Source organism: Columba livia, chromosome 18 (genome assembly GCF_036013475.1).
Source record: "Columba livia isolate bColLiv1 breed racing homer chromosome 18, bColLiv1.pat.W.v2, whole genome shotgun sequence".
Lineage (NCBI taxonomy): Eukaryota > Metazoa > Chordata > Aves > Columbiformes > Columbidae > Columba > Columba livia.
In genome coordinates, this window is record NC_088619.1 from 9773916 (window position 1) to 9799108 (window position 25193).

The window sequence follows — 25193 nt, forward strand, 5'->3', positions numbered from 1 at the left end:
TTCATGTAGCATTTGGTTTACATTACTGTGATATACTGAAAAAAGTTTGTAGTGAAACAAAAATTATCTGAGGAGATATGGAAAGAAAAACAAACCCATTTTTTTAAAAGGAAAACAAGGATCAGTTGCATCAAAGGAGCAGTGATGGGTTTGGGCAAGTCTGTTAAAACTAAGCTGAACAGCACATTGGAGAATATACCATGGAGAAGACGTTTGCACTGGAAAGACAATGGATTTGATGATCTAATAAGTCTCATACATCTGAATTGTATAATTTCACCCTCAGTAGGACCTTGTTCTCTTTGTACTTGCTGTTCAGCAGAGTGGTAATTATTGCTAACAATGTGTCTTCTTTCCATGGTTTTCAATGTGCAAATTATGGTGCAAATTTATTCATCATTTAAAAATATGTTGAGCGCTTCTACAGATGGGGTTTTGACAAGAGCAAATTTAGATGTTCTTCAAACGTTCAAACTTAGAACTCACTAGGGAGACACAGAGAGACACCTCCTATTTTGCATTGGAGGTGAGTGGAAAATATGTTACTCTGAAAACACCTAAGCAGACTGATTAACAGCTTTCAGCAAATAGTTCTTCATGAGTCATTTTTCCCCTCTGGAGAAGGGTGTCCCTCAAACTGTTTCACGCTTCAGTCTGGATGGGTATCCACGCTTCATCTAAATAAACAGTCAGATCCTGGAAAACAGATCCTGAGATGTAGTTTCATAGTTACATTTTTCTTTTTGTCTTTCTTTTCAGATCACAGTAAATATCTGACTACTTTTTTTAATTGAATGTTTCTGCTGTGTCTCTTAACAACATCACTAAACAGGAGGAACATTGCACAAAACAATGCAAAAAAAAACCCACAAACCAAACAACCCAAGCAGTTTTAAGCACCCGTTCCATTTAAATGCCATATGTGGAGAACACCAACTGACAAAACTAAAATCATTTTACAATCCTGCACGTTCCCGACTGCCATCTGTTGGCATACCCTCTCAAATCTGCTCCCAGGTACGCGCTGGACACAGCTGTTTCACAGAGCGCTGCCTTGCAGTTCCCACCAGGAGATGTTTCTTTGGCTTACAAGGAAACTCAGGCCTTGCATGAGAGAAGGAAAGACACTGAGTCAAATTCATGGAAGTGAGAAACAATACAATGTATAAAAATGTAACCAGATTTTTTAGAATATGGGGCAAATATTTGAATTTATACAATTCTTCTTGTGGGAGAGCTATTCCAGAGATCCTTGCAGGCACACAGACCATCTCAGGTTTGTCATGAAGTGAACAAATAAGTGGAACACCTCTCCCTTGGATTCCAGATTATTAGGGAGCAAATGTAACTTTGAAAGCCCTGAAGTAGTACAGGTGAGTGGAATTGTTGTGATGGGGGAAAAAATCCAAACAAAAGCAGATGCATTGAAAGTGATATAAAGACGAGGGTCAATCTAGTTGTTTCCTTAAAGCTTTGACTTCGGTAGACTGCTGATGCTGTGATGTTAGTGATTGCCAGGGCACCAGTCATTCAGTTCTTAGAAGCTTAAGCTGTATATAAACAGAAACTGAGGAATTACAACACCCTAAAATGTTGACTGATGGTTCAATTATCTCCTTGGGTTTTTGAGACAACTTGCAAAATTCGTATCCATTCTGAGCACTAAGAGAACGTGGTGCTGGTTCAAGCTATTCTTTGCCTAGGAGCAAAACATTTTTACCAAGCCTGATTTTGCTGCAGGTGTGGAAATAGTTTGCTGTTGCATACCACTAAGATAAAGAAAATATAAGCAAAATGTTGCATTTGAGCATGTTTTTGAATGTTGTCTTTTGAAAGGAATATATTGGGCACTGACTGAAATTTAGTATTGTGGTTCAAAAGACAAAAGTTCTTTATGAGATACTAACTGAAATGTAACCGCTGGGTTTGGTTTGCTTTTTCTTTTCCATTTTAGAAAGTTCTAAATTACAGAATGCTGGTCGCAAGCAATCCGTTTCCAGAAGCTTGAAACACCTTTTCCATTCATCGAATAAGTTTGTGAAGATTCTGAAACGGTTTGTCATCCATTTTATCTCCCAAACATTCTGAGTTTTAGCCAGCAGTTGTTGTTCTTTTGTGAAAAGCACCTTACAAATATATGTGAAGATCCCACAACCAGTGAAACAGCAATCAACCAGAATAACCTGATAAAATCACATACCTGTTAGACTGGTGCAGCTAATAGGAAAATAATGCTCTGGTTCCTACTGAAATCAATAGAATATTTTCATTGTTACTGTCGGATGTGGATTTGAATTGTAACAGAGTGAATATTCTGTGCAAACACAAAGTGCAGTTACTGAGGTGCTTTGGAAGTACAGCCTCTGTTGCTGCTCAATAATGAAACCATGGTATTTATTTCATTTACAATATAAAATACAGGGCTCATATAACATGTTTTAATAGTCCACTGGCAACAAGTAACACACCGAGAATTCTCTAACATATTGAGCTACGTTTGCAACCCAGTGTGGTCCAAGCAACCCTCAGCCTTGATAATTTGCTTTAGCAAATGGAAGTTGCTTATGCTGGATTGTTTCTTCTTTCATTGCCAGGAGTGTTCAGTTTGCTTTTTCTTCTTTATATTTTGATAAGAGTTTGATTCTTTCAGAAGAGCTCTCCAGAGTCTTTAAATTCCCTAAGGCAACTACTTAACGTATGTAACTAATTGCAAGGGTAAATATTGAAGGGAATGATCTCTATAAACAGTTCTGCAGATATGCTGGCCAAATTACACTCAATTACACTAATGTAAATCCATAACAGCCTGCTTGATTTCAATTGAGTTACTTCAGATTTACTCTAAAGTAAATGAGTGCAGAACTAGGCCCATTAATGATAAAAAGTTTTGGTAAAATTTCTGATGACTAAAGGGCATAAAGCCTCCGTTGTGCACCCTGTACTCTGGCAATGTTCTTATTAAAACTGACGTCAGTGGCTCACACAGATTCATAATTTCTTAGATTCCCCTAGTGTCATATCATCTAAAATTATAAGCTCCCCAAATGTTTTTCAGAATTCACTGTCCAAAGTTGTATGATCTATATAACACAGAAGTTAATTCCAGATGATTTGATTTGTTTCCTCTGAACTTAACATCTATGTTTCTTAGACAAAAATTTGGCCTGGATGTGAGTAGACATGAAAGATGTTTGACAATGTTTCCTTCTTCCTTTAGGGGACTCTACTTATCTGTTATATTTTTTTACAAAGACAATTTGCTGGTAACCAATGAAGATCAAATCCCAATTGTGGAAATCGATGACTCTCACAGTAGTTCGGTTATGCAGGACTTCCTGTGGTTCACAAAGGTAACGGGAGCCTAATTTCATATATTGCTTCTGCTAATTTGTTGCTAGCAATGCGTAGGCCTTAGCTCATTATTCTGAATATGTGAAATGACATCATTAAGTCTAAATGATGAAGGGCTTTACCTTGACTCATGTTAAAATTTTCATAAACCATTTCTATGGGTTAAATTCTGACTGGGTCACTGACAGTGTCACAGTTAGGTCCTTCAAATATATGATCCTATATAGATGATTGCTACTTGGGTACATAGAGGTTTTATGAATGTTTAGAGGAAGAGCCTAAAGAAATAACTAGAAGTATTAAAGTGGGTGTAATGGCTATGTCATCATTCAAGATATCTTCACACTATTTTTTATACCTCGAAGAAGAGTAAATCAATTTTACACAATAGTCCAAACAACAATTGAAATAGGTGCATGATGTTTACAGAACAACTTCTGTATCCAATTCAATATCTGTTTCATGTTTATCTAGGCATCATTGCCATCCACAGAAACTCAAAATTAGCAATATCTACTGATTTCTCAAAGTCCAAGATGTTTCTAGTTTCATTTCTGCTTTTGTAAATGCTGTGAATAAAACCTGATTGCACTAGATATATTTTTGCAGTTGTCTTGCATGTGGGATGATATCAGATGGCTGAGGCAGAATATGTCTGTATCTGCGTCCTCATCAACAGCGCTTCAAGCCAGGCAAAAGATGCTTTCAGCAGCAGCACAGCTCCAGGTTGGTTGCATTGCATATTTCTAGCTATTAACTTAGTGACTTTCTGATCCATAGGGGACAGTGCTGCCATCTGTCCTGTGGTTCACCGCTCCAAAGAACAGGCCAATGGGGAATGGTGGCCTGTTCTTTGGTGCGGCGTTATCATCTACAATAAAATGAACCACTGAGCCTCTCTTGCCAGCTGGAAAGAAGGAGTTACATTAAAAGTCAAGAGCAGGAAAAAGAAAAGAAACAAAATATAGTGGCAGATAAAGAAGCAAACAGATGTGAGCCAGTAAATAATGACCACAGATAAGCCTGTGGGTTTGCAGATTGGGAACTCAAGAGTTATAAGCCTAATATTTGCTGCTCAAAAGCCTCTTAGAAGGCCTATTAATTATTAATATATTAATGAAGCATTTAAACTCTCGGTAAGATTTATCACTCTCTTGTGTGATATGGGAACCTGCAGCAGTAGGTGGCTTCATAGACAAGGCCAAGTAGGCCACTGGAGTTGCCAAAATGGTTCTGGTGGTTCCTCCATGGCTTACAGACTGCTCAGGTACAGTTCCCAGGGCAGAACCATACTGACTAACAGGTGGATTGTCAGCGGGGAAATAAAAATGAATCTTTCATTAAGTTCTTCATCGAGCTGCCAACATTTTTAAGGTGAAATGTACCTTTGTGCAGAGAACCAGTCAGAGACTTATTTAGACCCTTAAAAACAGAGACTAAGAGAGATTTAGTGATGCACAGACCTTGTGCTGACCCCTCAGCACAGCAGCACTACGGGCACTGTTCACACCCTGTTGATAAGGCACAGCAGAGACTCTCAGGATGGTTCTGTTCCAACCTGTGCTGTGGACACAACCTGAGTGGTTCTGAACTGAATCCTTCTGTGTCTCGGTCCACTATTTGCTATGCAAATAGTATTTGCTATGCAAATAGTAATTACACTTTCTCCAGTAGAACATTTTGATATTTACTGTAAAGCTTTCATGATAACATGAAACCTCTAGCTGGAAGGCACTTTCAAAAGATATTTACTTTAATGGGAAAATATGTTTTTAAAAAACATGTGTGAACAATTGTTACAGAAAAAGTATATCCAGGCCTCAGTTTCTCCTACCTTTTGTTTGAATGAAGTCACCAAAGCTTCCCAGAAAAATCTATGGTACAGTAATGGAATTAATGAAGAACTTCATATTGCTTGGCTCCTGTTTAGCCATACGGCCATCCTTCTTGCTATTGCGAGTCAATGCAATAAGCTGGGTTTTACAGCAGCTATGAGAGCCAGATACTTTGTCGCCATTATTAAGAATATCCGCATGGGGTTTGTTTTACATGTTTTGGCAAAGCACGCGGTACAGGAGAGAAGCCTTCCTGGACAACCACCTGTCTCGACTGTTTTCCCCAAAGTATCTCAAAATATATGGAGTGCCAGCCTGCCGTACCTTTATTGGAGGACCACCTGTGCTTAGCAGCAGCTGCTCGTCAGTCCTTTGAGTGGTTTTAACTGTATCTGCTGAATGTTCCCTCTGGTGCGGTTAGCTCAGCTTAGGTAGCACGTATTCCTTTGGTTAGCCCAGTTTCATTCCCCCTGTGCAGATCGCCTTTAGCAGAGCATTGCTAGCATGCACAGGTTGCACTTTGAGATAACCAAGATTCCTAATACATCTTGCTATTATTTGCTACCAGAGGTGTTAAGAGCAGAGTTTGAAGCACAGAGATATCACAAATGTGTCCATGTGGTATATTGCTCTGTTGAATTTCTGGCAAATTTGTTGTCATTAATGTTTGTTCTGTTGGCTTGGTCCCCTGATGAACACCGGGAGTGTCACCGATCTGCCAACCTCTAACAGTGTGTGACCTAATGGGATCCACCAATGGAAGGATCTCAATAAAGTTTATACGGTTGAATACATTTTATTGAGGCAGTTAATAGACTGACTCCACAGGAATTTAGGACAGAATGGAAAAGATCAGTGACAACACAGCTGCTCAGGGATCGGTAGATTCGGAGACAATGGGGACTCTAATTTTGCTTGTTGCTACCACTAGACAACTAAAGGAGACAAAACACAAGTGATGGGGTGCCAAGCTAAGCAGACACGACACTTTTTTAGTATATTAATTAGTCACATATTCATATTAGTAGGTACCCCTATTCTCTATGCTGGAATGCCGTTCAGAATATATGGTCAGTGACAGAACTGTTTGTTTTATCCAGGCACATTCATATGTTGCAGTGATTAATACAACAACTAGATGGCTAACATCTACCTGCAATGATTTGTCCCACTTGTGAACACATGGATTAATACAAAATGTATTAATCAAGACCCTGTGTTAATCAGTTATGGAGGCCAATCTCAAAAGGCAGAACAGTTAAAAAAGGAAGAGGGGAGGTGCTATATAGATACCAAGAATGTGCCCTGCAGAGGGACACATAAAGCTAAAACAGCTCAGCTATGCCACATAAAGAGCAGTCACTGTGCTGACTGCTTAGAGTTTATAAACAATTTAATAATACAGTTTATAAGTAAATATTGCCTGCTAAGTACAGATAAATAATTTCAGGATAATCTATCCATCTATAATATCATTAAGTTAATGTGCAGCACTTCCCTAAACATACAATGTGCTACATTGTGAATTCAAGTTTTCATTTTAAACTACCCCCTTCTCTATCCAGCTTACTGTAGACCTCTTGAAAAGTCACGAAGTAATGAGCATATTTTAAATGTTAGGCATTTTTCTTTAAGACATCTGGGAATCTCTTCAGCGGCTGGTCACTGGACTGAGTGTGTTTGCACCTACAAGCAGATGCCTTGCTGTGTGAGGAAAGGGATTTTGACCAAAATATGTATTTTATGTGGAGCCTTTTAAAATTACTTTTCTTTAATCCTCACATATTTTCCTGGAGAGCTTTGCCCTGGTAGTTTGTTAGCTCCTGATGGTTTTCTCTAGTGCATTCTTGGTATCTGAAGTAAAAAGAAATGGGTCCGCATCTCTTCTTCTGGGTTCCTTCACAAGCACACTCCAGTATATCCCCAGAATTATTTACATTCAACACAGATATGAGGGCCTCTTGCTTTTGTTGCTGAAAATACTCTGAATCATTTTAAAACAGAGAACAGAAAATGGAGATTATAGTTAATGACCCTAACAGAAAACTTTTGAAGTCTCCATTATGAATCACTTGGGGATAGAGGAAGAATTTTGTATCATCTCTGACATTTGGTTATGGGGAGGTTAAGACAAGTACCTGGCTCTTCAGTAAGTTCGAATCAGAAGGGTTTCACTGATGCCGAAGGAATCACCACTAGACCAATACTGAGTGCTTTTGAAAATTGCATCCTTTCTCTTTTTACATGACAGGGCAAAGCAAGGAAGTTCTATTCAGATAAGTGAATCACTTTGCAGTGTTTCCTTTTGCAAAGGCATTGGGTCACAGCAGTGTTTCTGATGTTCTCCATTAGACATTGGACTGAACACTGCTGGACCAAAAACATTGGAGGATCCACAACACAATCTAGGGAAAAGCTTTTCTTTTTGCCACTAAATGATATAACTGTAGTGCAAAAGTTTGAGAAACACCGTGTGCTTAGTTTTTATTGCAGTCAATAGGACTGATGTCAGTGAGCACAAAATTAAGTTTCAAAAAATACCACTCTTCTGATATGTGATAAATAACTTTCATTTTATAACTCGTTTGTTTTCTAGAATTTGCTGGGAACTCACAACTTAGGCAGAGTTTTTTATGAGCCAATCAAGGATCGACATGGCAATATGCTGATAGTTACTATAAGAGAAGTGGAGAGTCTTTATTCATTTTTCAATGGGAAATGGATGCAGGTATCCAAACTACAAAGCCAGAGGAAATCCCTTTCAACTCCAGAGGAGCCAACGGCATTAGACATCTTGCTTATAACAATCCAGGTAGTGCTTTGCTTCTCTTACTGTATGTTATTTGCTTTTGTAAAGCCTGTGCCAGAGCCTGATTTTTGGAAGAGTCTTGTAGAATTTTAGGCCTTAATCCAGTGCCCAATAAAATTAATGGCAAGGCTCCCATTGAAAGCAAAGACTTATATTACTTCCAGTGGGTCTGGGATCAGATCCTTAATATGTAAAATATCCATGAGATTCTAAAGAAATTACTTGAAAGTCCTAGCAGAGAATAGTAGTTTCTATCAGTTTTGGGAAACCACGCTATAGAATTCTGCAGCAAGGGATATAAAATCTTTAAAATTCTCTGGGATGTTCTTAAGCACCTATACAGACACTTACAACCTCTATACTCCTTAGGATTTTTCCATCCAACCTTGAACACTAAATCCAGGTTTAAAACCTTACCGTTCTACTTAATACAATTGTTTTGTGGGGTTCAGAGTTCCTTTGAGCCTGGTATAGTTGCTAAAGAATTCTTTACTGACCATAACCCTCCTTTAATTTCTGCATAACATGCCCCTAGACTTCACAATTAGAAAAACAGCAAGGTGAGGATTGATCTTGGAAGTTGCTTTGCATAGTCAGTCCAGTTAACATCATTGAGAGCCACAGGTCTGCGGCCCTTCCAGAATCAGGGTAAACTCATTAAACAGAGAGAGTTCACATAAAGATTAACACATTTTCTGTATATAAATAGCGGCCTATTTCTCGCAAAATATCAGTTGCCAATCTCTCTAAAACTCAATTGTGTAGCTACCCAAAATGCAAGACAAATCCTTGTCTTAGTCCTTTCTTTAGCACTCTCAACTAGACGATGACTGCTGTGGTTAATTTTTGAATTAGAGGCACTTTCTTTTGTAGGGACTGTGTTTTTTCGTACCGGAACCTGACAGGCAATCAAAATATACATTACCAGGATTTGGGAACATTAAAAAATTTCCAAAAGACAATAAAACTTACCTGATCCATGTTAGATTTAGTGCATTAAAATGTGTTAAAGGTGTAGAAAAATGTCAATCTGGACAAAAGTTTTCTATTAGAAAACCCAAAATGCAGGCCTGATCAGATTTCCACAGAGATCCTAGTGGAAAAAATGTTCCCCTAATGGTTTACACATTCCTATCTAATGCCCACCCTTTCTTGTATTACTTGTTTAATCATCGAATGGGTATTTTGTTCATGAAGTGCTTGTGAAAATGAGAGTCTAATTGCACTGGTCAGAGCCAAGCATAGCACTGGCAGATAATTTGATGGTTCCAAGAGTAAAGGCGTAAGGCCAGGTGTCTTAATCCTCACTCATTGCAGACGCACATATTTCTCAGGATGGCAGCAGACATCATTTTTAGGGCAGTTTCAGGGGGCTGCTATACATAGCCTTAAAAAAGTCTCTTGGCTTCAGCAAATACACCATTATTATAAATTCCTTCTAAGCTCTATTTGTTGATAAAGATATTTGTTCAGAAAACACAGCCGTTAATTAAATTTTGCACACCACTAACCCCCATGCTCACAGAGATCTTCCTGTTGACAGCAGGTGACACAGAACAGGTTTTCAAGAGCTGAAGGCTGGGACCCTACAGGGATTTCTTTGGTGACAATACTGGCTTACGCAGCCTCTCTCACCCCTTCCCCAGCTGGGAGCTTTTTCCCAATGCTGTTCTGCTCCATCCATATCCATACGTACCAAACACTAACCAGGGGATTGCTCTGGCTGAAAAATGATTGCTCCTCTTCCTGAGTTGTTTTTCAGCTGAATCAGTTCCCTGACCCAGCTCACTGCTGAAATGATCAGACAGGAGTGCAGAGGTGGGTGTTATTTAAGCCAGTTTAAATGCTACCGTTGTAGAAGATTGAAACCTCATTTTTTTTAGAGCCAATTGCTGCGTGACGTGGAGAGCTTAGAAAACCTCTGTATGGCTTTAAGTAAAAAGTTGTCCAAGCGCATCCAAACTACCAGAGATTATTTATATGCTTAAGCATGTGCTTAAATGCTTTGCAAATTGGGAACACTGTTGAAACAAAAAGATGGCTGTAAAAACATTTGTTGCTTTTTGATCCCAAACTCTTCCGCTTATGTGGAAAAAAATGAGATTTTTATGTAGGACCGTTTCTCTTAAAACAGGACATACTTTCCTATCACAAACGAAGTCAGCAACGCCTCCCTCCCGGCTTGTATCTGGGTTACCTGAAACTCTGCAGTTCTGTGGATCAAATCAAAGTGCTCGTGTTGCAGAAGTTGCCTAATGTCCTGTGTCATGTTAAAATCCGAGATAACAGCAATGTCTCCAAGTAAGTGAATACACGCACGTTTACACATCCATATTTAGACAGAGAACATTTGTTTTAAGTTTGAAACAACTGATCGAATTTGAAGGCTACAACAATTTTGCCATTGCAAACTGTAGGTGCCGGCAAAGCCTGGCTCTGGTGTGTACGTCACTGAGATGGGCATTGAGCTAAGAAGTGCACCTGAGTGTTTCCAGCCACCCAAAGGCCAGTCTGGAGCACAAACAGCTGAGCCACTTGGTTTCTAAGGATAGTATTCTGTGACCACTCAAATTCTGCACACAGATATGTCTTGGATATATCTGTCAGGAAGATCGCAGCCTGCAGCCCTGATTCAGCCTCCGGTGAATTCAATGTCACTCTTTCAATTGATTCCCCCTGACTGGAGTGTCACTGTTGGTGATTTTTCTGTATACTCTGTTGTGTAATATCTGGTTTCTCACCTAATCCAGAGCAAACATACAGGGTCTGAAAACATATTCAGACAAATGCTTTCAGCCATTGAACCGTTGTGCTCTGGAAAAGCCGTTTTCCCCTTTGTCCATTGCTTCCCTTATCTATTGGGCAAGTGCACGGATTTGTACTTCCTAGACTTTGCCAACACATTTTATTGGCTTCTTTTCTGGACCTTTTTAATCCCATATCATTTCAGCAACCAGCTGAAAATTTAGCACGAGGAAAAAGGAACTGAATATCTATAAGGATACAGAGGATATCCAGAATGTAGTAGTTAATACTAACAAAAATTTTGGAAGAAGTATAAAGCCTAGTGCTTCAGAGTTTATAACAGTCTCTGACTCTTGAAGTTTAAGATCAGATCTTTATTTAGAAGCAAATTGCAGCACATCTATTACTCATCTTGTAGTGGGGCTTCCTGTACCTTTTTTTTCTTGAATGTTTGATGCTGGCTGCTTTTCAAAACTCAATATTGGACAGGGTGAGTTAAGGATTTGATCCAGGAAGATGATTCCCATGTTTATCAGGTCTATAATGGATACGTGTCAAGGAAATCAGGAAGTTCTTTGGCTCCACTGAGTACAAGACAGTCTGTCACAGAAATTAAACTTCCCGCTAATTGTCACTGTTGTCATGTCCAATGCGTGCTCTTTAAATATTGTGGTAGACAGAGAGTGAAGTATGTGAAAGAGAAAACCTGGAGTGAGAAGCCTTAGAAAAATATTTCGAAGGCAGTTGGACTTTCAGAGGTTTGCAATGAATCCTCAGCCTCATCTACACGTGCTACAAAAATTAAACTTTTCAAAGTTAGATTTTTAACCACAAACAATCAAGATTGTACAACTTTAGAATGTTTTGCTATATGAGGCTTAAACTATCAACAGATCCCAAATGCACATACACTGAATTCCTGCTTGTGCACTGAGCTTTTGTTATATTTCTAATTTTAACTTGACTCAACATACAGAGATGAGTGGGAATGGATCCAAACACTTTCTGGCTCAGAATCCGTGGAAAGTATGGATCATACTTCAGACTGCCCAACTCAATTGTTCTTGTATGAGCTCCAGATGGCAGTGAAAGCTCTCCTTAAACAGATCAATCTACCTCTGCAGCAGGTATTTTCCTTTGTGGTTTTTATCACCTTTTTAAAAACTGATCCTTAAGAACACTAAAATCTACAAACTGTGTAACTTGCAAGTAGGGATGAAATGTTACGGTTGCAAGGAAAGAAAAGCTGAGCAGTTCTGTATTGCAATATTGGGGTGGGAGGGTAGGGGGGTGGAAATATCTTCAACAAAAATTTTCCTGGATATTTGAACATATAGGGATTAAGAGACAAATTTCAATTAGCTCCTATTTTTGCATTTATTGGCATATTTCTGCGACTTCAGGCAGGTGCAAATAAGCACTTCTGCACGAAACTAGTAGTTGTGAGCACCTTTACCCAGCTGGCAAAGCAAACCAGGCATTTTTCCAGGCAAGCAGGGCAGTTGACCATTTTTTGGAAGTAAGAGTGAGGGTGTGTGAAAGGCCTGCAGGAGCCACAGCATTTTGCTATTCTTTTCCGCACAGATAAACGTAGCACTTCTAAACCACACAGTTCCACACCTCCAGATTGCTGTGGGTGAGGAGAGCTATCTGGCTTCTAACTTTACATTTAGGTACAAGAAATGCACATGTGAATAAATAAAGTCAGGGAGGATAATCTATGATGTGAAAGATCCATGAAAAAATAAGCTAAGGAGTTTGTTTCTTGTTTACATGAATTCCATTTTATTTTGGTCTACAAGGGTAAAGAGGGCTTAAAGTAGAAGTAAATCATCTTTATATTCACTTCAAGGTCTGTTTGTGCAGCTAGAAAGATGTGGCCTTAAAATAAATTAATCTGGTTCTACATTTCTTGATTTTGAAAGGTTTAGGCTTTGCTTTTAAAAAGGAATCCATCAGTGCTGCACCTTCTAGCCTGGGAAGAGCCAAGTAAGACTCAAGTAAACCCAAAATTAAGACAGATGGTGTGCTGCCTTGTGGTCAGTCACTCTAATTCAATAGGGCTCTGTATAGGTCTCTATGCTAGTGTATTTTCTTGGAGATTATAGCTTTTGTGCCTTTTTTTTTTGAGCTAGGGACTAAAATATTTAAATCGATGTGCAATATATTCCTTAGGCTGCAGCTCAGCCAAGCATTTAAGTTCATCCATTGTGCACGAGAGACAGACATAAACATGACCTTGCAGTTACACACAGTTGTCAATGTTTTGATGACTCAGGACCAAGCTTCTGTGTTACTGAATGGAATTTTTAGATTTTGTTATGTATTTTTATTATTTTAGTGGTAAAGAGAGTCGGACAGTGACCCTGGTGCACGGCCGGGGTACAGCGCGGTCCTGCGCTCAGCAGCTCTCAGCAGCCCGGGCCGCTCCTGCGTGTGCCATTTTCTCTTGCTGCAGCACTTGTTAAACCTTTTCAGTGCTGTGTTGAGGGAGAGCCGCATACTTCTCTTAACCAACCCTAAATTGAATCTTAAAGGTTTTTAATTGAATCCATTTTCATGTTTTCACATAATTATGCAATCATAATCTTGAAAAGCACATGGCATGTGATCATTTTCTGCCTAATAAGAAACATAAATGTTGTTTTCAGGGGGGTTGTGCCTGTGTGTGTTGTTTTAATGTGGAACATTGCAGCTTTAAATCTTTATTTTATGTAGTGACATGAACCCACATTTAGTCCCCTCCCTCCCCCCCCCCCCCCAAATATTTGTTTTATGAAAATTCCAAGCTTGATGTTGTGCAAATTTTCTTTAATGTTTTATATCATTTGGGGTGTTGTTTATATAAGTGCCATGTTGTAATTCTCTCCTATTTCTTCCCCCGCGCGTGTCCCTCTACAGGCTAAGCACTTCCGTCTGTATACACAGGAGGTGTTGGAACTGGGTCACAATGTCTCCTTTCTTCTCCTGCTCCCCGCCTCAGACGACGTCTGCACTGCCCCAGGACAGAATAATCCTTACACCCCACACTCAGGATTTCTTAACCTCCCTCTTCAGATGTTTGAACTCGGTATAGTAGCTTGCTTCACCTAGAAATATTAACCCAGTCTCCTTATAATAAAATCACAAAGTTGTATCTGTTTTCCCCCTTGTCCCAGTGGAGAGTCAATAAATCACATGATGGCTTTGGCAACAACACTACCTATAACTGTGTACAAGTTACAGAGGGAGCAGAGCGGTTAAAGCATATACTGTGGCAATCGTTATTGAAATGCAAAGCATAGAGCAAAGCCCACAGTTATCCAGTATGTGTCTCTAAGCCTCTTTGGAAGATGATGTTCTTTAAAAAACAGAACCAAAAAATTACACACAACATTGCAAGGTTGGAGTGTGAAAGAAGATGTAAAAAAAAAAAATAAATAAATCCCTCTAATAGATTAATCACCAGTTTTGTAGAGGAGAATTTTTGCAGTTTCTGACTGCAAATACTCGATGTCTGACTCCCTCACAACTTGGGGAAAGGCCTGAGTGGAGTTTCCCGCATGAGAGTCATCATTTTCCCTTTTGATTCCTGGAAAAATGCAGGAAACTCGGCCCTACAGCTGTGGTGCTGCTACTCTGAAAAATGCCAAAGAACTGGACTTGAATCTGTCTCTTTAGGGAGCACACCCTGTGCTGTAGCAGATTCAGCCCTCTTGTTCCATGGCATTGCTGACTGGGTAAGAATTCCCCAAAACAGAGTTTTCCAGCTATCTCACAGAAGGCATAAGATGCTTTAGCTTCAGGGTCCTCTATTTCTCATTTCTTCTTCTTTGGTCCACAGGGAAAAGAAAGATTCCACATAAAAGCAGGTCATAAAGACTTAATAGTTCTTTTTAGAAATCATATTATAAGTGCAGAGACTGCTGAGCCTTACACATCAGTCTCCTCTGTTTCCTTCTGGCCTGTAAAACTGGATATCTTTGTTTCCTCTGCCTTGGAGAAGAGGGAAAGATGTGAGCCAAAACTGAGAGAGTCGGTACACAAGGAGCCACTACAGAATAGGTCTCTCAGTGACATCTCAGCCATTTATGTGACACCTTTACCAGCACCATCCTATTTCCTGTATATCACTGCTGAGTGCTGTTAGAGTCACTAATGTAGAAGAACAGTGATTAGGTGTTAACTGAGGGTCTTACCAAGACTATGTTTCTCCAGATCATCCAGCAACAACAATTTCATTTGGATCAGGCAGGAATATGCGATTGTGTTTACGCCACATCAGCCAGAGGACACCAAGTGGTGCCTGAGACAACTTTAGGGGTTTTTTTGCTGGTTTGGGGAGGACAAGTGACAGCTGAGCTGCCATAAACCTTGGAATGGTACAGACAAACCATGAGCTGGTATAGTCTGCCAAGGAAAAGTGACCCCTTCAAAAGCAAACGTAATGGAACTAGAAGAGTTAGTTCCATGCTTTGGGTAATATGACCATGGCTATAGTGCCCTAAAGCCAGATTTGTTATCTTCTTGACGTGCAGTCCTGAAGTCTACAGTTAGACTCTGCGTATCACGTATCATTTCTCTATGAGAGGTGACTGCCACGTTCACTATGCAAATTAATGCATGAAGCAGATTCATCTCTGGCGAAATTAATCTCAGTGCTAGAGATTTTGCAGACTATTTAAGTCTCATTATGTGGCACAGAGGCCAGGGGCAGGAATCATTCTCACTTCTGGAACATATTTTGCATCAGGCTGACAAAGCCATAGACACTGACCAGCATGATGTGGTGCAGATAAACATGCAACAGGGTAATGTCTCAAAGGGCATTCCGGGTGCAGACATCTCTGTCAAGTGATGTTGCTGCAGTGGGAAGACAGTTCATGGTGGAAAGAACAGTATAGAAAGCTGAATTTTACTTTCGAGCATTTTTTTATAAGTAAGCAATCATCTGGCCAAAGGCAGATGACATTTCTATATGTCTTATTATATATGTACCCCTAATGTTCTATAAAGTGACTGTGATTCACATCTCAAATATTAGAAGCTTCCATTCCCCATTAGCTGGTGGCTACCAACTATATAATTGCATAACCACAAAAGACTATGTTGAAGTAACATTTGTTAAAGTAACATTAAAGGGTCTGACTTAAAACCACAAAGGCTAGAAACTTCAGCACTGGAGCTGAAACCACGGCTGTAATTCACTCAAGAGTCCACCACATATGGCATATATACTGTAAGACCACACACTGTTCAGACTGGATCCTTGCAATATCTAGGCATCGTTGGGAAACCAGAAGGTAGAATTCTTACTTTCACTGTTTTTGTGAGATTTCTATGTTCAGATTAGGCCTTTACATGCTAATGATGTGTCTGTGATTGAATTTCTTAGTTTGAGAAATTCTCTGTTATCCTTAACATGTTGTTTGCAAGAGATAAGTGGATACGTGACACCATTTTTATTTTTGTTTTAATATCTATGATAACAAGAATATATGCAATTTACACTTGAAACACTCTGAAAAATATCCTGCTACAATCCAGAAAAGTAGCAGCAGTCAGCCAGCTGGCATTCGCTGCTCTAACAAGATCCTGCTTTATGCTTGCATTTATTGAAGCACCAGTGAATGGGGAGGTATTTCTCAAAACTCATTCTCCCTCAGCAAGTTACAGTCTGTCTGTACTGCAGTTCGCAGAGGTAACTGCTGAGTTTTGCCTGAGCAATTCAGGAAGAAGGTAGCTCTAAGTGGCCAGGTACATCAACATTTGTGAAGGTCCGTGGCACTGCAGCGTTTCTGTCTGTGTTACGTAGTTACCTCTTTCAGAGGCAGCTCCAACCACTCTGTGCTACTCCAAAGCCAGATCACACACAGCAGAGGTCATGTCTGAACCCTCCGTGTTACCCTTCTGCATGAGTGTTCGGAGGATGCTGTGTGATAACACCTAGAAATTTCAATTGTTTCACCCAAACCGTGATAGCACTGAAATACTTGTACTGCTGAGTCATTTACATTGAAGTTACTGAAGAGAAAGTTATCATTCCTCAAAGTGATGCTTTCTTTCTGAAACACTCAATTAAAAAAGAAATATGAGTTCCATTTCCAGTCACGTCACTACTTTCTTGATAAAAGAAATGATGAGCTATGAAAGGCTCAGAACCAGCATTTCTGATTAAAGCTATGAAGGGCAAAAATAGCCTCTGGAGTTGCATACTAAGGACCTGATCATCCCTTCACTTAGACAGAAATTAGAAATTACTTTTTTGAAATCAGTGAAGGTACAATGTAAATCCAGTGTAAATGAGAGGAGAATTAGAGCCTGTATTATTTATTTCTAGCTTAAAGTAACCCATCCAGAGACTTAGTCATTATATTTAATAAAATTTGTGTTCTGAAAGCTAAGGATTTCATATTTCATAACCAGAATATAACAGTGTTTCCTTTGCGTTTGGTCTTTTCACAGTTCATTTTTGCTGTTACAAGGAAAAATTTATAAGCCTGTATTGCCGCCTTTCTGCTGTCATAGAGCTGGACTCTCTGAAAACCCAGCAGTCCCTAAGGGAAGCAATTTCAGACAGTGAAGTCGCTGCAGCCAAACAAAGACACCAGCAAGTTATAGACTACATACAGGTAATAGTCTGTTTCTGACTATTCCAAGGAGATTTTTAAGGTGGCTTTTAAAAAATTGCATAGGGCACTGTAATTTGAAATCTAAATGGAGAATTATTCACAGACATCATAAAAAGAGCAGTTGTATCAAAATGCAATTCTGGTTTTATGAAATTCAAACCCAGAACATGATTTCCTTAGTTGTTGCTTTTATACAAGGATTTTTATGGGTAAAATCAAATGACAGTTATACTAGACTTTTATAAAGAAATGTGTCAGTCTGCTTGTAAAACTCACTCCGATCTAATGTGAGGTAAGCCAGTCCCACGCTTGGGCATTCGTTTGCGTAATAGTTTTTCTTTCTGTCTTTGTGAATTGAGGACATTCTTCACTACAGTAAATTGCCAGTTAGACAAACTAAAATGAAAATTTAGTGTAGGTTGTGGAGAAAATCTTCATCAACACTACCACAGTGGAGAAAACGGCAAGCTAGCCCCAAAACCATCTGTAAGTCTGTCCAGCACGGTGCAGTGATACTGCTTCAGTGCCCCGATGCTGAAGGATCACAAGTGTTCTCATACTTGTATATCTTGCTTATTCTCTGCCTCTCACACTTATTTTCCTGTACTGTTCCCAGATCAGGACTTTACCTACTCTGCTCAGGTACTTGGAGTCTTTACCACAGTGTTACACAGTAAGAAGAGAAACCTACAGCACTGAAATGAAAAGTGAAGTTAAGCTTCAACTTAGATAGCATAATGCTTCAAATTGTAAAAGAACCACAGTTCATTAAAATACCTGGTCCGTTATCCCAGGAGACACTGCAGAATGGCATCAGGGAGAAAACCAACAGGATTTGCATTTTATTAAACTGCACGCAGTATCATTTTTGTTTGGGGTTGAGGGAGGATCACAGAAAGGAAATGTAAAATCTCCAAAATCAAATAGGTGAGACGTTTGCTAATGAGCATTCTCTTCATGGAGCCACACTGAAGTCTTGAAATGACGTAGGATTATGAATTAATCCCTGAACCATTTGCTATTCCTATCAGTGTATATTCTTAGTTCAAATTAACTCAGTGGCAAGGCTTGCACTGACATCATTGGAGTCGGGATTTCACCTTTACAGAAAAATGGCCATACTAGGTCAAAACAAAGATCCATCTATCCAGCTATCCTGTCTTGAACACAGCTCACCAAGAGCTACCCTAGCTAATCTGGCATCTACAGTATCCTTTGGCAATAAATTTCACACATTGAATGTGAAGTATCTCCAGCTAAGAGTAGGTGCTGTAGAACTTGTCTTAGAAAATGTGAGTCTGCAGTCTTCTTTTCACAGATCCTGATGTCTCTTCCCTGTTTGACAACACTCACTGCAAAGTACCAACTCATTGTGCCTTCCCATTTCCCGACTCAGGGCTCTCATCCCGCATTCTTGCAGAATGTACCTTGTGTAACTGCAAAGCAGTTTCCCGTAAGCACTGCAATATTAATATGAATGATCACTTATTTAAATGCAGAATCTTCCGTAAGAAGAGAAGTACAAGGGAAGTTCTAGAGCAGACACTGCAGCAGAAGGACGTTATGCTCACAGCCACTCCCATGTGCTGGTTGCAGCAACATTTCCTCAGTCATCAAAGATCTTGAATTGCTTGAAGGTGTTTAAATTGTTCCATTACCAAAAGACTCTCAAGACCCACATTAAACAGCATCTTTCCTCTCTGCATAGACACTTAAAGCTCTATCCTGCTATTGATTTAGGCACTTGTCTCTTATTGCCATCAACAGGCATGTGTTAGAACTGTCTTAGTGTAGATTTATACTATTAAAATGCATGCAGACCAAAATGATGATAAGTGAGAAAACCTGCAGTTTGGCTCGTAGCTGTACTTCAGCCCTCCATGTATGTATATTCTTCCACATGTATGTACATTCTTCTGTTAAAAATTACATTTGATCTAAACAGTCTGCTTTTGAACATAATCCTGGGTTTGCAAGGATGCTCAGGAAGTCTTACTTTCATTCCAGTTCAGCATGAAACCTGCTTTCAAGTGTGGTACAAAATCGATCTAATTTTTAACTCCATCAAAAGACAATTTTTGTTTTCTTTCTGTGTCACAGTTTAGGCCTCGATCCACCCCTTGTAACTACAAGTTCTTAATTGAGGTACCTAATTTGAAAGTCTGGTGGCTCCAAGCAGCCTCTGCAGTGGTGGAGGAGAACAAGCACCTGACCAAAGGCAGTTCAGACCACCTAAATCTGAAGTGTCCTGTCAGGGGATCCTGCTTCTCTCTGTTGGCAGTGACTACACACTTGAGCACTTGAAGAAAGTACACACTTAGGTAAAATTAATACACAGACTTAACTGTGCTTTTTCACAATTTTTTTCTCTACAGCAAATCGATGAGATCTGGAGGGAAATGCGATGGATCACAGAAGCACTGCAGTACGCAAGATACAAGCAGCCAGCAGCTGGCCTTCCCATAAAGAAGCTTGTGGATCTTTCAGAAGAACAGTCTCAAAAGAAAATCAGTTCAACCTCTTCCAATCTAGACTGTCTTCCTTCACCTCCCCCTTCACCTGAGGCCAGAATCCAGAGGACAAAAGCTGTGAGTGGTAAGAGAATTTCTCTTTGTTCATGAAGCAAAATCCTTGAACTCACTTTTAATTATAACAGTTCTTGTATGTCAGAACTTAGTCCCAATTCAAATTCTTCCCTGTACTTAATATAATAAATCAATTATTTTTGCTTTTCCTAATTCTACCACCGCCTCTCTAACACACCTGTAAACCTTCCTGCTGTCTTTGCTGTCACCTGTGCCCATGGACAATTCTACAGAGGAAACACACATAAATCTTCATAGTTGTAGATCTGATTCTAAATTAAGAAGACAATCCCGTACATGACAGTTAAGCAATGTGTCTGCTGTGCTTGTCTTCTGAGTGGTAATCGGTTCTCTTTGCAGATTCCCAGCCCTGCTCGGATGAAGAAGGCTGCTCTGAAGTATTCCTTCCAACTGACAGTGATTACGATTCCAGCGATGCATTAAGCCCCAGAGAATTAGACCTGATTTACTCCTCCTCACATGACATATCCCAACAGGCAGGCAGTGGCCTGGGTGGCAGCGCACCTGATGTTCTCCAAGTCCATGACATGAAGCCTTGCCTAACACTGAAAGAAGGCCTGACAGAGTGTAGTGCCTTTGATGCTAATGCTGACTGTTGCACAGAGCATATGAGCAGTCTAACAATATCAAGGCTTACATCGAAAAGCATAGACAAGTCTCCTAGCTCCAAGCAGCCATTGAGCTTTTTAGGGAAAAAAAAGCTAGGGAAACATCAACACTACAACTACTTCAGCCGGCATCATCGTTGGCTGCGTGTGCACAGCGAGACGCAGTCTGGCTCTCTGTCTGAAGGCGTGTATACTCAGCATCTCATGACATCTTCAGATTTGACTCAAGAACCTACCTCCAGTGAGCAGTTAAATACTCCCTTCAATGGGTCTCGGGGCACTTTCTTACCTCATGCATCCAGCCTTCCAGAAGATGGGAAAGGCAAGTATGAGGAATCAAGGCAGAATGTCCATAGGATACATGTGGAGCCTTATAAAACAACATTTTTGGGTGAAGAGGGCAAGTCCTGGGCAATGAGCACACAGTCTGTAGAACACAGGGACGTGCACAACGCTATGCAACAGATAAGAGGTTCAGATGACCAGTCGTGTTCTGCTGTCTCTGAAGTCTTCAGCAGCACGCTCTAACCCCAGACTTCTGCACTGCTTCCCGTTGCCCCACAACAAGATAGCATTATGCACACAGGGCCATACTTTCAAAACCTCCTATAAAAATCCAGCTCCTGAAATGGCAACTCATGCCGCTCAAAAGAATCCTAACCTTTTGACTTCATTGCCAGATTTCTGGTCTTACAGGACCGCCTGTCATGATGCAAACATTATTACTGGCACCTGCAGTCTCGCAGGTTAAGTCATAACAGTCACCACAGAACAGAACAATCTGTGGCTGCAAATCTACTAATGAGGTTTTGCAGTTCTCTTGATTTCCATATATATATGAGCATGCAAAATTTTAAGCATGAGTGGTTCTGCCTGCAAGTTAGCAGAAACTGTAACATCCTTGGTGTCGTCATGTTAGGACTGTGTCCTAAAGTACTATTAACCTGTTTTCCACCATTTCCTATAATTTTTTCTACTTCTCAGCCTTCTTGAATGGATTTAGGTTGCACACTAAAGTGGTAACTGGTCTAGTAAGACAGTTAACCCAGACTTTCTAGCCCCTTACAGAGAAACGAAAATTATTTCAATACATAGAAAACACAGTATGCACCATCTCTGCTGCCAGAGCCTGACCCAGTTATCACAGTGTTGGAGAGGGGGAGCATTTAGTAGCTTAGGTTTCAAATTATATAAGTAGCAAGATATTTGAAAAGCTTAGGGGGTGAACCTTTGAGGTCAACAGCAGGCAGAAGGAGGCCGAGTTCTGAGGGAATAATATGCAGGGTCTAAGTGAGACGGAAGCAAAGCTTGGTCTTTCCTTCTGCCCAGCGCACAGGAACACATTTCTCTATGTTGGCAGCACTGTCATACAGCCATTAGAAAGAAATGCCCTTGCTTTTTTTCCCGAGTATTCACTGTAAACTTCAGAGGTGTTTGATTACCGTGTCCAAAATTGGGATATTCTAGCAATTCAGATTAGGGAAATTTGGGGTGCAGTCTGAATCTAAGATTTTTTTATTTGGGCCACCAATAAGTATTAATATCATATGGAGGGTAGGAGGTAGTGTTTTAGCCTGCTGTAATTGTCTAAAGGCAGACCACGGTGGGTCATGATTACATCCTTTGCAAACTGAATAAGACTTCTAGTACTACAGAAGATGATCTCAAAAATTAAATCTGTATTAACGAGAACCATAAGATTTAAGTTACTAAGAAACGAAATAATGTGGAGAGAAACCCCAGCTGTTGCACAAGCTTTAATTTTTCTTAAACAGTTCTTGAAGTTTAATTTTATGGGCCACATTCCTGCTGGTTAAATTCCCTCACTCCATGTTTGTGCAGCCTTCTACCTTTCAATTTTTCAGCCTCCAGGTGGATACATTCTAAGGCCTCCAATAAAGAGATTTGAGTTAAATAGTTGAGTTTACAAGTCCTTGAGGTAGAGGTAAGGATTTGGGCCCATGATCTGTGGTCCTTATTAAAATAGCACTTCCATAACCCCACTGCTATTAAAATCCCTGTGAACTCAATCCATAAATTCAAAAATAAATGTTATTCACTATTTTATACTTGGTCAGTATATAGAAGCCAAGAGGAGTCTTTGCAGTGATACAAGGGCAAAAACTTTCTATAAGGGATTTACATTTGTAGCTTCTCTTTTGGGGAGAGGGAAGTTAATTTTTGCACTTCAAATATTCATTCATTACCTGGTCCAAAGCTCAGTGAGGATGGAAAGACTTCCATTCACTGCCACAGGCTCAGAATGAGACCCAGACTGAAAATTCCTGTGGGTGAGAAGATGTGGGGGGGAGCAGAAGTGTCAGTGCCAATTTGCAGCTAGAAGGACATACATTGTGTGTTTTATGCCACATGGAACTGCATGGGGAAAACCTGACTCACACACCACAGCACCAAACGGTGATGTTTTACTGTCACTGAAGGCAGTGACAGCTTGTTACATTCAATTATGTTCATTAGCAGAAGGCTTGTCACCAGGGAGAGCCAGAACAACGTAATGCTCATATACAGAAGTCACAATAATTTACATTGTTTTCTACTATACAGCAGCTAGCCCAGGCTCCCCTAATCTGTTTAGCCTCTAAGTAAAACTGCCATAAAACTGTCCATTAAAGAATAAAAATAACTATATGCTGAGGCCATATGTTTTTGCAGGAAGTGACGAGATAAAACAAGATGTTCCTAAATGAAACCCACCTTCCTTTGGCTCTTCAGGAACAGCAAGGGCAAGAAGTAGCAAAATCTACAGCAGCACAGGTACACACTCCTGGTTAGATAAGGATGTAAAAATCTGTTATCTGCTCCTGCTGCTGGACTTTTTCAGAAGCACTTATGTATCTAATAAAAAACTGGATTGCTGGATTCTTTACTGGTTGAAAGGTCTTGACTACATCATAATCTCCTGTGCTAAGATGGAATTTGACTCTGGGAATGCAAATGCCAGCCACAATCTACCCCATCTTAATTCTGCCCTTGTTACATGGAAAGAGAGTTTGTGTGATGGCCAGCATGCCTCCTTGATCCACTTACCTCTAGATTGAGGTTCTTCCACATACTAGAGTAGTGAAATTAGTAATCGATAGTTCTGACTTTAAATACTTCTGGTTATAAAGTGCTGATTTATCTTTTGGTAGAAATATGCGTTTGTTGTTCCAAATTGTTATCACTAACTATTCAGCGGGTGACAGAGTAAAGCGGCTCCTTAAAAGAACAGTCATGAACACCTGAAGGTAAATAAATAGTAGAAAGTGGTGCCTTTCAAGCACTGTCACAATACTAATCATAATCCTTCTGCTGTTCTCTTATGAAGATCACTCACACTTTTTACAAGCAAATACAGCAATTCAGAAGAATCCTGCAAAATACAACACAGTTATCGCCCCTCCATAATGGCACGAGTGACTCTTCTGAGCAGAGCTTAGAGTCAAGGTTCACAGTCAGGAATCAAATTAAAATTAGGAACTCAGACCTTTGCTTTAATTCCCAGAAACGCTTTCTCCAGGTTGAGCTAGAGTGCCCCTCCAAGGATCCTTGCACAGAAACGGGAAAGGCTGTGGCTCAGAGCCCACGGCCATGAGAATTCCATCAGCCAGCAGGCAGCTCGTTCCAGTGAGCCTGTGCTCACTTAGATCAGCTGAAGCTCTGCTCCAAAATGGGTACTTAGGCTTTGCAAACTTCTGGATCTCTCTCTCTTACTCATATATCTTGCCGCAGAACCTTTTTCCTGCATTTTCCAGGGAGTGTATTTTCAACTGGGCTGAACCCAGTGCCTCCTATTTCTAGGCATGACTTGGACTGGCTAGCAAAGAATATAGTGCTTAAATATTATGGCTCCAAAGGCAAAAAAAAAAAAAGGTGGACCATTTCTCCTACGGTTTATTTATTGTTTCTGCTGGTAGGAAGCAAGATATAGGTAAACTGCAAGGTTTACACTCAAAATTCTTTGCATCTGCAAGAAGGCAGTTTGCCTCAAGAAACCTGTGACTCAAGCTTTCCCATGCTTGTATTGTTTTTTCTTTGCCTTTAGATATTAATTAACAATTAACAAATAATTAACAATCTCATAAATTACATCTACAAAACTAATATATTAAAGGGAGTAGGGGAAGATGGAATATTTTATCCTGATCTTTTATGTTTAGAGTGTTTTGGAAAGAGATGGTGCATCTTTAAACTCCCTGTGGTATGGAGAAATGCATTAAGTTGCTGGTCAACTCTTTTAAGGTGTTTAAATGCATGGCTCATGACTGTTACGTAAAACTTCAATACAGCCTTACAAACAACAAGGGTACAGTGTATTTGAAAATACGGTATACAGCTTGGAAACTTACTCTGAATTTCTCCAAGGTGTTGAACTTTGCCATCAGCAAAAAGTATTTTTAGTAAAGAGGCCTTGAATTTTCAGACAACAGAGATTTCATCAGGTTGAGTCTCTGATTTTTCCACTAGAGAAAAACATAAATAGCTAGAATACTCTATTTGCAAGTATAATTTATCTTTTGATTCCGTGAAGTAGAATTGATAAGGCTAAATGATGCCCAGAAGTGAGAAGCAGAGCTGTTGGCCCAGTCCATTCTTCCCAAAACCCAAGCAACACTTCCCAAAGGGCT

At 39.9% G+C, this 25193-nt stretch overlaps 1 protein-coding gene across 3 annotated transcripts in view; it reads left to right on the forward strand.

Annotated features, from left to right (window-relative positions):
• The window catches only part of ANKFN1 (ankyrin repeat and fibronectin type III domain containing 1), a 103091-nt gene extending 79595 nt beyond the window's left edge, over positions 1-23496 (forward strand). For 2 of the 3 annotated variants that reach the window (XM_021288440.2, XM_021288442.2), the window contains exons 10-19: positions 1955-2054; positions 3218-3350; positions 3961-4077; positions 7783-7998; positions 10130-10296; positions 11717-11867; positions 13642-13810; positions 17185-17351; positions 19727-19946; positions 20297-21244. In XM_021288440.2, the coding sequence (XP_021144115.2) occupies positions 1955-2054; positions 3218-3350; positions 3961-4077; positions 7783-7998; positions 10130-10296; positions 11717-11867; positions 13642-13810; positions 17185-17351; positions 19727-19946; positions 20297-21093 (2237 nt within the window). In that variant the 3' untranslated portion in view covers positions 21094-21244. Of the gene's footprint in view, positions 1-1954; positions 2055-3217; positions 3351-3960; positions 4078-7782; positions 7999-10129; positions 10297-11716; positions 11868-13641; positions 13811-17184; positions 17352-19726; positions 19947-20296; positions 21245-23242 lie in introns of those variants that run through there. The other variant, XM_065034908.1, reaches the window with a different exon arrangement.
• Positions 23497-25193: the final 1697 nt, after the last annotated feature.